Genomic DNA, 12619 nt, shown 5'->3' with positions numbered 1-12619 from the left:
CGCACTCCCATATTCCTAGACGAAAATAAACCCCTTCCGCCTCGTCGCTCGCGCTCGGCCTCACCTCGTCGGTTCCGTCGCCCCTCCCCAGCCCCCCCGCTCGATCGTTGCATCTCTCCATCTTCGTCTGGAGTCGAGTCGGCGGCACCGACGAGCTCGCGACTCGCCGGTCAGCTCAGTGGAGCCGGGGCGCGCCGACGCGACGTACGCACCACGTACGGCATCACGTATCGCGATGCTCTGCTGCGTGTCGAGGAAGGCGGCGGCCGGCGCCGACGGTGACCTGCCGCGCTTCGTCGAGGACGAGGCGCTGAGGACGCTCGACGAGGCGGTACTCGACGTCGTCGCCGTCGCCAGCAGCTTCGCCAGCTTTCGTGGCCTCGAGACGCTGCCCGAGGAGTCGCCCGACTGCTACCGAGCTGGCCGCCCGGTCCCCGTAATCGCCCTAGCACCCGGTGAGCCATGGGGATTTTCGGGAACCACGGGAGTGCGGGCCCCTTATGGCTCTCGGCGACCTACCGATAATGTATCATCGGAGCCTTGTCGATATATTGACCTCTATCTCTATCTATCTAACTATCTATCTATCTATCTATCTATCTATCTATCTATCTATCTCTATCTCTCTCTTTTTTTTCGACCCCGCGTCCATCTCTGATTTTACGACGACGACGACGACGACGACGACGATGATGATGATGATGACCACGGAAACGTTCACGACAATGACAATCACGACAACGCCTACGATAACGACTACGACTACGACTACGACTACGACGACCTTTGCTGGGGAGAAAATTCCGTCGCGCTAGAAGCTCGTGCGATGGTAAGGTCTTTGCACGCAAACTTGTCTGGTTCTCAAGGCCGGAAGTCCCTCAGATGTGCCTCCCTCTCTTGATTTGTTTGCCCTCCTTCTTGTCGTCGCTCAACGATAACACCGAGCACTCCCGAGGAGATCTCGTTGCTGTTCTAGAAACGGCGACTATTTATTCGATCTCGTTGCCTTGCATCTTTTATCGTAAATAATTGCCGAGGTGCAGAGTCGATGTCACATGCCAGCATAAGAGACGAGTGAGTGGTAGAGAGAGAGAGAGAGAGAGAGAGAGAGAGAGAGAGAGAGAGAGAGAGAGAGAGAATTCAGAAAAAGTGGTTTTGAGCGTTTGGCCTACTTTCCCTATAAAAGTATAAGTTATTTCCTTATTGTTAACAATTTAAATCAAAGGGAATTTTGATTGTCTGTCCCTTAAAGCAATGGTTTTTGCAATCATATACTATCAATTCGATGTTTTTACGTCCGTTTCCACGCTCATTCTTATGTACTATTTGCTTTGTAAGTGCCCGTCCTGATTCTGTCTTGGCTCGACGTATTTCACTTCCAATGTAGTACTGCGACAGTAATTTTAGTTAAAAATCGTATTTATAAAGATGGAATTTTTGATGGAGCGCCAGACAATTAATGGTTACTCGATATAAGACCATGATGATGTGATGATTCTGTAATGGTGGTGGGTGGTGGTGATGGCGATGGTAGTGATGGTGGTGGTGGTTGTGATTGATGGTGGTGATGGTTGTGGTGGTGGTAGTGCGCTATATAAGAATTATTGAGACATAAGTGAAAATATTTATTATCCTCGAGATATCTTAATACGTGGTATATAATAACGTATTGTGCTTTTATCTCGTAAGTTTTTCTTCAAACGATAAGACATGCCTATTTTCAGCGTCGAAATTATGATTTTCGACTTCCATCAATAAGTATTGCATTAATAAAAAAAAAGAAAAGAAGACTCTTTTCCTTTTCGGTATAAGCGTCCATTTCTCTTTCTCTTGTTTTTTTTTTCTTTCTTTCAAATATTGTAGTTAAATGTATCTTTGATTCTGATAAAAGAGAACGTGATATTTTTATGAAAGCGCTCGAGCTGTTGCGCAATTGTACGTGACGAGTTACTTCAATAATTTGTCTTCTTACTCTTTATGATTTTTTTTTTTTTTTTCCTATGCTAAACCCCTTTCTTGAATTTTAATGCCCAAATATTTGACTTGGCTCGACTTGTGCGTATTGTATTCATTATTTTCCCCTTCGAATGTAAATGTTATCTTGGCAAGAGATAATTCTGTGTACCTTTCGCAAACGTTGAATTGCGAATGTAGACGTAGACATAACCAATAGCTGCTTTACCGGGCCTTCGAAGCGACATTTATCCAACTTATTAGGAAATTGAAACGGAAGGAAAATTTTCTTAATAACATTGCCGCCACGGGATTAAGAGTCATCGATATGCGCGATGATTGCCAAAAAGAAAAGAAAGAAAGAAAAGAAAAAAAAACGAAGAGGAATCATGATTTATAACCGTGATTTAAAAGCCGAGTAGTGGTTGAAGCCATAATAAACGGCCCAATATAACGAATAATAATCTGTACAATATGATAAGTAAAAGACAGAAAAAGCCTTTAAAAAACTTATCTATAAAAGTGCGAGAGATATATTGAATTTCGTAGAAATCTGTTGAAATAGGTTTACCGGTATAAATATTCACGCCCAAATTCGTAATCGCCATCTTCGTAAGCGTCGACTTAGCATCTTATTTATGATAATAGGCCCGATACAAGGAGTCACGACAGTCCTATTTTCTACCGATTCTAAAATACGGAGAAAAAAAACTAAGTAAAAACAAAAAAAAAATAAAGTAAAAAAAAATAAAATAAAACCTTGGAATGACACATGCATTCCGGATGACTTTAGGACTATTAGTGCGTATAGGCTATCTGTTATTCATTGGTTCTTCCTACCTCCCCCCCCCCCCCTTCCCGCGCCTCCCCCCTCCCCGCACCTTCCCCTAGCCACTACCCCTAATGCCGTTCGTTGGATCGTTGATCGAATTGATCAAACCGGCAGCCAACACGGGATTTATCAGTATCTATATGCGTGTGCGTGCGACAGCGGCTCTGGGTGTATCTTAAGGTCGAGCTTGGTTTTTCTCGGTAACGACGCGCAATTGAAAAAGCGCACGCGTTTCAAGTTTTCTCGCCAACGCTTCAGCATCCTGTCTTTATTTTTCTCTTCCTGTGCAAAGGCCAAAATGCTTGCTGCGGCGTAGCGAGCTTTCTCTTTAATCAAGGCGCTCGAGTCGTTGCAGAATTTATGGATAAAAGACCCGTGTGGGACTTGAATGCGCGCTCGCTCCCTTTAATGAGCCGAAAAAAGCAAAAATATTCGGCGAACGAGCGAAGCTTTCGCTATTTCGGCTGAGCCTCTTTGTCCGAAAGTGGCGATAAATTATCGGGACGATATAAACTCTCCAATTTCCTCTCTCGACGAGGACATTAGCGAAATTGGAGGTGCGCGCAATAAGACGCAAGTGCGCTCGATGCCCGTACATAAGCGCAAAAGCCCATCATAATTAACAACGGTGGCCGCCTTTTTTAAACAATGTTCAATCAATCAGTAAATTTTACAATGAATTTCTCTCCCATCTCTCGTAGCGTACCCTTCCGTACGCGACACATTAATCTTTTTAATGTTCCAAGTAAATAATTTTTGTTAGGGAATTTTTTAATGCCAATACGTACTAATTAGCCTCGATGAATACATTTGTCAACGCTTCTCCATCTTCGCCACATTGTCAATAATTTCGTAATACTTTTCGGCTCTCTCTCTCTCTCTCTCTCTCTCTCTCTCTCTCTCTATCACTTCTGTATTTCCATTTTTACAAATTCATATTAACAATCACTCGAATCCATTTCGAGACTTATTTATGACACGTTGCGCCACTCTCCTTTTGCTTTGAAATTTTTTAGACTACGAAAATCAGATAAATTATCGCTGTCAAGATTCCGATACTCGCAATATCAATGACTTGGGTGGGGCATTTGGCTTGACATTTAATGGGCGGGCAACTTACTTCGCAACCATATTAGAATATGATCTCATTAGCATTTGTACGGTGAGTCGATTGGTATGGCACGATGCATTTGAACGAATCAGGTTAATGACTAAATTAAACAAACGAATCTCGCTGCCCGATGCCGCGGACAAATCGTCCGACTCTGTCTTACCTCGAGGCTCGATTCTCGGTAGCTGTCCTTCGTTAAAACGTCAGGCTCCAGTCAGCTTTGGTGGAGGCGAGGTGCCGATAAGATAGGAGCGAAGCGGACACGATCGCCTCGAATCACCGAAAGCTGCATGGAGAAAAGGTGGTAGGGACATGGGAGAGAGACTCTTGGTCGAACAATGGCCGGCAGAAAGAGAACGAGTCGACGGGGGACAAAGGAGCATAGTTCGGTGTTCGAGTCGCGAAAGTCCCGGGCACAATGCGTCCCATAATTCCATTCACAATGCAACCAGTTGATAAACACACGAGGCGCACGTAAGCGAGCGAATTGACGAGATCGGCTGGGGCCGCTGAGGACACCTCCTCGCGTCCAAACATGGCGAGTCGGTTGGCGCGTGGGTGCGGGTTTATGGTTTATGGTGACGGGAAAAGTCTTGGGAGTCCGGAGGTGCTGGCGGCCCACGAGAGAGAGAGAGAGAGAGAGAGAGAGAGAGAGACCGATCGCGCAATCGGCTGGCACGCGCCAAGGAAAATAACGACGGGCACTCTCCTCTTGTTGTGAGCATTTCCGGGCGATCGATCGCGATTTACCTGATAAGTCGAGCGCTTGATTTTTCAGAGAGCTGGAGCGCGTGTGCGTGCGAAAAGCTTGGCCACGGTCGTCGACCTCACCTTCTCGTTGCGTAATACCTGGACGTAGTCGAGTATCTCGGTGGCACTTGTGTAGCTTCGTTATCGCTCTCTAACATGCATTATTCATGCCTCTTTTGTACGACCAATGTCGAGAGAGAGAGAGAGAGAGAGAGGCAGACATTGGCAATTAATGAGTATAGGATAGACTTTTATGAGCTTTTGTAGTATATTTGAGCATTAGATTAGCCAAGGCTAATTCAGAGAGGCAAGAACAAATGTTAATGCTGTTGATCCAGCATAGGATGTTCGATCTTCGTCGCCAAGCGGAGCTTTTATTCCTCTCGGGAACTAATGCAATGTCTCATGGAGATATTTATACTTCGTAATCGTTTGGGAATTACGTTGTTACTTCTCATTCGATATGTTTAGCAATAGTCTTAACATTATTATAGTTATCGACATTTTCTGATTTCTTCATGAATATTTTTTGGAGAGGCTTTGGACACTTCACCAATCGCAAAAAGATGAAAATTGAAACATGTTGGCAATACTTTATATATATATATATATATATATATATATATATATATATATATATATAAAAATGTAGATCGAACGTGTACAATAAAAGATTTTTTTTTTTTTCAAAAGTATGAGAAAAAGTATTATTGCAAATCCAAAGATAGTATATACTTAATTTGATAAGGAAATGGCTTATAATTTATAATGAATATATAGGCTATTAAGTTGAATTTTTAATTTGTAAGGTTTACCTTGATTTTGCAATGTCATCAAATATCGCAGGTCTTCTTCTCTTTTGATATAGGCTTAGACAAGATTTTACGAAATCTTAAATACTCACTTAAGGTGAAGATGAAGTTAAATAATTCTTTTCCATTTCCATATTTAGTAAATAAGGAAAAATAATTCATAAAATGATTGTTATAAAGGGGTTTTGTGATTTACGTGATATTCATCGTATCACAAACATCGATCATTAATGATAGAAGAATTTTACATTTGAAAATGTAAGGTGAAGCATTAATTGGATAGGATATTTTGATTATAAATTTAAACATCGGTACATTTGAATCCTATTATTCCGTAGAATTAAATAACTAGTAAGAATACATTATTCATATTGATAATTGCGCAATAATCTCACTTACACCCCTTAATTATTTACTTTGTACTTCTCCGAAAGCCAAAATCTTGAAATATTTTTATATATATTTTTATATATCTATCTATGCGTATATATAATGGAAGTAATGACGTAAATACAATATTTATGTATTATAATAATCGAGTGAATTCGTATTATTGAGTTAAATTAGTGTTTAATAATTAATCGTATAATTCGATATAAAATAAATGTCATTTGCCCCGTAAATTACGATGAATCTTATCGAACTATCATTTGATATATATTTTATATGAACTCCGTTATACGGCAATTTATATACTCTAGTCTTTCATAATATCACACTTGCTTTTTCATCCATCCGCATACTCTTACAACATCTACAATTATAAAAGAAGCAATAATTATGATAAAATAAAAATTGAGGCCAGTTGTATGCGTTGCTTGCCACACAAATTCACATTCATAATATTTATAAGGAAAGTATACTCGAACGACGACGCATGTTCAATGAATAAATATTAAAAGCGAGTCGCACGATTTGTTTTCCATGAAATTAGCAAGACATTTTCACACAAATTGGTAATACGGCTCGGAGCATCCTTCGCGACCTATAAAAAAGTGCGTGCAGCACGAAAAACGATATTTAAAAAGCCTTGTGTAGCTACGTCTTACTCAGCATCTCAACGACATGGAAATCTCATGAACATGGAAATGCGAGCGCGGGATTGTTTCTAAAATGTACACCCACGCCCATTGACTCTTAAAAACTCACACATAGCTCGCGTGACATTGGCAGTGAATGTAAATACGCGATCTACGCGCGATCATAAGGCCGAGTCTCCTTATAACCGAGCACGCGCATTCCGCCCAATCGCCCCGTTAAAAATTTACAGCACCATCCCCGGGACTAATGTCGAGTCTGGTCGCGCGTCCGCGTGTCGTCCCGCCCCACTCCTCCCCGATCATTAACAACGTCCTCGTATTTACGCAGATGCGCAGCAGGAAGCGCTGCTGCCTTGTGGCGTATGCCATCGGAAGTTTAATCCTCGCTCGTTCGATAAGCACGTGAAAATCTGCGAGAGGGCGACGACGAAGAAGCGCAAGCCCTTCGACTCCGCGCGACAGCGGATCCAGGGCACGGAGCTCGCCGAGTTCCTGCCGAAGCAACAACAGCATCATCACCACTATCAGCACTCGGAGTCGCGCCGTCCCAGTGGAAACCACCACGAGGACAGGTCCTGCAAGAAGCCAGGCAATGCCTGGAAGCAGACGCGCGACGAGTTTCTCAGGGCGATACGTACCGCACGTGGACACAATGTGAGTACGAACGACCTCGCGACTCGTGCGGCGTTTCGGATTTGCGTCGTCGTCGATGCACGAGGGCCGCTGGTGTCGGACAGGGGGACGTGGATGAGGAGGAGAAGCAGAACGAAGAGGTGGGAGAAACGGGGGGTGTGGCAGGTTTACTGTTGCGCAAGGGGGAATGGCGGGATTGGGGATGGGGAAAGGGGGTGGGTGAATGGACTGTTGTCACGGAAGCTGAGCTCGCGCGAATCTGACGGAGCCGAGTGATTCATCGCCTCGTTTGAAATAAACTCGTCTGCTTCTCTCGTGAAAGTAATTTTGGAGTAAGAGCTTTAGCCAATGACCGATTATTTTATTTAGTCGGCTCTCGAGTATTCGATTTACTCCTGCGTGCTTTATCTCGAGGTGTCTTCGTGAGGTTAAAGTCAAAAGTTTTGTCTAAACATGCTACTTTGATCCACGCTTTTTGCCAAACTAATTCTCTCGAATATCTTTGGTGCGCCTGATTGGTGACCGAAATTTTGTCTTTAAAAAAGATGTGTTAACGAGAGTGCATCGGGATTTCGTGGAAAAACTTGAATTTTAAAGAATAATAAATTAAGAGCCGCGCGTTTTATGCGCTCGTTAATGGCGCAAGAATATACATTTACATATTATACGTACGTGGATGGAGAAAAGTAAATATTGAAATGTCTATCTTCAGATGGACCGGAAATTTATGGAATATTCTCTTACTAAGTTGGGGAAAATTTTGTTTAAATTTGCATCTTTTTCATACTCGCGTAAAAAGATGATAAAGAAAGCAGATCAACGTGAACTCTTTAATATTTTAATCTCGTAGATATTGTAAATTAATACCTTGTGTAATTATTATTTTATAGCATTGTTATTATTAAACGATGCGGATATTTATGATAGGATGATAACACGCACTCGTCATTGAGATTTTTCATTTATTCCTAATGCGCGCGCGCTTGTCCATCTTCCTTCCTACCTTCGTTAAAACGACAGGTATTAAAAAGTAGATAGCAGGCCATTTTGAAATATCATTGGTCGGCCATTCAACGAGTTTATTCAAATTAGAAATTCACGACCAATTATTCAGTAAGAATATCTTTCATCGATGCATTTTAAGTATAAGCACATCGACAATCATTTCAAAGAAATACTCTAAGCTCCAATCGCATTTACCGCTTAACTGTATTCCCTAAAACACTTTCCAACAATAAATTCTTATATTCTTATATTTATAAGAAAAGAGGAAGGACTGTTATCGTCGATCTTGAAATAAGCCACCCAACTCTTCCATCAGCGATCCCGCGTGAGAGACTTAAACCGAGTACTTAATGTTCGGAGTCGAGCATAAAGCGGATGTTGATTTATGCGTAGCGCTTCGCATCTCCGTAAGCACGAGTCTTTAAAGAAATGTAAAATCCGGGTTAACGCAGGTGCTGAGCTCGTCGTCCTTGCAACACCATCATCACCACCATCACCAGCAGCAGCAGCAGCAGCAGCAGCAGCAGCAGCAGCAGCAGCAGCATCATCATCATCATCATCATCACAACAATAACAACAGCAGCAACAACAACAACAGCCAACATCAACATCAATACCAGCACCAGCAGCAGCAGCAGCAGCAGCAGCAACAACAACAACAACAACAACAACAACAACAACAACAACAACAACAACAACAACAACAACAACAACAACAACAACAACAACAACAACAACAACAACAACAACAACAACAACAACAACAACAACAACAACAACAACAACAACAACAACAACAACAACAACAACAACAACAACAACAACAACAACAACAACAACAACAACAACAACAACAACAACAACAACAACAACAACAACAACAACAACAACAACAACAACAACAACAACAACAACAACAACAACAACAACAACAACAACAACAACAACAACAACAACAACAACAACAACAACAACAACAACAACAACAACAACAACAACAACAACAACAACAACAACAACAACAACAACAACAACAACAACAACAACAACAACAACAACAACAACAACAACAACAACAACAACAACAACAACAACAACAACAACAACAACAACAACAACAACAACAACAACAACAACAACAACAACAACAACAACAACAACAACAACAACAACAACAACAACAACAACAACAACAGCAGCAACATCACCATCATCACGGGGTCCAGGGTGCGCAGCAGCGGCCGTCGACCCTCTCTCTGGTGACGTCGTTGGGGGCGCCGATGCGCTCGAACGAGAAGGGCCAGTGTCCAACTTGCCAGCGCCAGTTCGGCGTCAAATCCTACGAGCGTCACGTCGCCTTCTGCAAGGAGCGCTCGACGAGGCTTCCCGCCAGTCCTCAGACCAACAACAACGTCGCCAAGGAGAGACTCGAAGCCCGCATGAGGTACCGCGCGCCCATCTTGCGCAACAGGCGGACCATCAATCGGGAAAAGTATTCGCCCGGCATTCCGAAGTCGGTAGTGCAGTCGCCCCTCATGCCCAGGGCTCCGATCAAGGAGTCCAGCTCCGTTGCCACCAAGAGCAACGACAGCAGCGCCAGTCCCAAGCTACCTGTCCTGTGAGTGCATTCTAAACCATAATTTTAGCCTTCTTTTAGCTCGTGTGGATTTATTGACTGGCCCGGGTCCCTCGTTGCATCCAATACCCCTCGCACTACGTCCGACCGAGTGCATTTTTACATCGCCAAAAGAAGAAGAAGATGTAGAAAAAAAAAAAGCAAAAAAAAACAAATAGCGTTCGGCTAATCGAGGCAATTTTGTTAATTACACATCCCGTCGACACACGACATTTCTTTCAATCTTCGTACTTTACCGTCTGCATCGACTCTCTTTAAACATTAGCCCTTAGGCTGCAATGCTTAATTCCATTTATTTAACATTACTCGGCCAATCAAGTTTACGGCAAGTGATTGCGTGGTAAATCAACATTGTGGAGCAAATAAGGACTTTAAGGTACTTGATGAGGCGATATAACGAAATTAGCATAGCACCACGTATATTAGACAATTTGACGATAAATAGTGTACAATAAAAGCTTTCCGATGAAATTCCTTACGATCGTCGCAGCATTAAGCGTCTCTATGATGGCTATCTATTATGATTGCTAAATTGCTAAATAAATGACTTAATTATATAGAATTTCGACCAAAGTAACGACATGATAATAAACTGGATTATTCGGTATGATAAGAAGGAGTCGAGCGTAGGCTTAACGAATTTATCAAATCGTATAAATAAACCGTTAACTCGAGGGTCTTAAAAATAAATTGAACCAAAGTAGACGCTGGGTTCGCGCATGCTCAATCGAAGATGAAATGTCCACGAAGAAAGTTTCTTCCAGGCGGGGTTAGGCGACGTGAGAAAATCGAGCATCTCGACTCGAGACGGAAAATTGAAAACCAAAATACCGTCTTTCGGGAAGTCAGTCCGTGGGACGCGCCCGTTGAAATCCTCCTTCCATTTTGAAATATTAAATCCCGGTCGTAAGACTCGGAAATGTACTTTGGGTCTGCTGGCTTAAAGCCAAAAAGCGCTTTCTCGGAACTTGCGACGCGCCTCTTTACCCTCCTCTTTTTCTTCTCCGTTTAATGCAATTGATGTAACTGCGCTCGTGCAATGGACCATCTTACTTAACCACTTAACCGAGAAGGAATTCAATCGTTGAACCCTTGCTACTTGGCCCCGGGTATTTATATATTAACTTTAAATTAAATTAACGTGGCGATGTCGAGTGATTGCTGGATCGTTGGTTTTATTTTCGAGGATTTTTGGCAATGTGAGATGGCCAATGTCATCCAAGGCATTGCTTTATTTTGTCTATTTTGTTATAATATTTTGTTTTTACTAAGCACTGAATGGCCCATTGCAATTGAGAATATTTGATGAAAGTACAAAATAGAGTCTCAAATAATGCTCTCATCGTTTATATGCAAATTTTTTAATGAAAACGACGAGATTAATGGCAGAGATTCACATTCGGTATTATGGTACAGTGACGGCTTAGTCTTTAATTATCTTCTTTATATAATTTTCGTAGGAAACGTCCGGGAAAGACGAACAAGGAGTTGCCGACTGCGAGCAGTGGTCCATTGAAATCACGACCGATCGATCGTTCAAACAGGTAAGATATATGCAAAAGGCGAACTATTATTATCCCCCCCCCCCATCATTCGCTCTCATTCCACCCGCTCTCTTTCACATTTATTTATCAAACAATTCAACTTTGTACGACTGCGACACTAGTAATGCCTCGGATATTATTGCAGTACTGATTAACTCGGTACTTTTAATTAGCATTATTAATGCCGCCCTTCGTTTTTTGTCCTGACAACAACATTGTAGATTGCTGAATCACATGTACGAGAATTTAATTTCTGGTTTATTTATTTATGTATTTATTTATTTTTTTTATTTTTTATTTTCACCCTTTCTGACGCTAAATTGATACGAAACCATAATCGTACGATTTTACAAAATGTTTAATTTTAAGGCAATTTTAAGGCAATTTTAAGGCATGGTCTTTAGATTTTTTTGTAATAATGCTCGATTCAAATTTTGTTTGCGAAAATTATCGAATGAACAGTTACATTCTAATTTTATAAAACAAAGGTTCTCTTTCATTAACCAATAACCATTACGTATACAATTGTTATTATGTTAAATTTTATAAGCAAGGATGACTTATTCGAACGGCAGGACGTTTGAATGAATACAAGATTATGTGAGAAACACCATCGTTTCTCCATTTAATATAATCAATTTGAAATTACAATAATATTAAGTGATTCAATGTGGCAATGAGAATTTGCCTCCAATCGGTTTGTTTTGATTTGTATTTAATTATATCGATGGCATTGACTGGTGCAATCTATTTATAGAGAATGACATAAAATCCTTCATTTTCCTTTATAGACAATCTAATTCCCAAGATCCCATGAATCCTCCAGCATTGTTTAATCCGCGACGTTTAGTCGTGCTATCCGATGAATTCCCACCGAAAATTCTACAATCCAAAGTCTTACCGTCCAACGTACCTCAGCGGGCCTCCGCGAAGCTCGTCACAAATCTTATACAAAAGGAATTCGAAGACCCTCGGATTAAAAGTACAGAATTGATTTCCAATGGAAGGAAAAAAATGAAGCTAAAAAATCGCCGACACGAAAAAAAATCGAATAATGAAAAAAGTGAGGAAGAGAAGAAGCAAAATTTTATTACCTGGAAGCAAATTCGGGAAGATACTTACAAGAATACCGATATAGAGAATATAGATAACGAAGAGGAGCCCAAGATTTTCGAAATGATTCATCTGTCGAGTTTCGATGACGAGCATATCATCATTGATAATATAACAACGAATGAAAGAACGTCATCTTGTTATGAAAAAGAAAATTTCAGTGCTTTGGAAAGTATAAAAACTAAAACGG

The 12619-nt window shown here is 41.4% G+C and overlaps 1 protein-coding gene across 1 annotated transcript in view; it reads left to right on the top strand.

The window, feature by feature from the left end:
* Window positions 1-208: 208 nt before the first annotated feature.
* LOC105366613 (myb-like protein AA) overlaps window positions 209-12619 on the top strand; it is a 21674-nt gene continuing 9263 nt past the window's right edge. Inside the window, exons 1-6 of the mRNA XM_011505113.1 lie at window positions 209-455; window positions 6827-7152; window positions 8589-8668; window positions 8713-8755; window positions 9333-9754; window positions 11233-11316. Of these exons, the coding sequence (XP_011503415.1) occupies window positions 236-455; window positions 6827-7152; window positions 8589-8668; window positions 8713-8755; window positions 9333-9754; window positions 11233-11316 (1175 nt within the window). The 5' untranslated portion in view covers window positions 209-235. The remainder of the gene's footprint in view (window positions 456-6826; window positions 7153-8588; window positions 8669-8712; window positions 8756-9332; window positions 9755-11232; window positions 11317-12619) is intronic.

Source organism: Ceratosolen solmsi, unplaced genomic scaffold (genome assembly GCF_000503995.2).
Source record: "Ceratosolen solmsi marchali unplaced genomic scaffold, CerSol_1.0 scaffold16, whole genome shotgun sequence".
NCBI classification, from domain to species: domain Eukaryota; kingdom Metazoa; phylum Arthropoda; class Insecta; order Hymenoptera; family Agaonidae; genus Ceratosolen; species Ceratosolen solmsi.
Note: the sequence above shows the minus strand (reverse complement) of the source record. Positions and strands in the feature narration are given on the sequence as shown.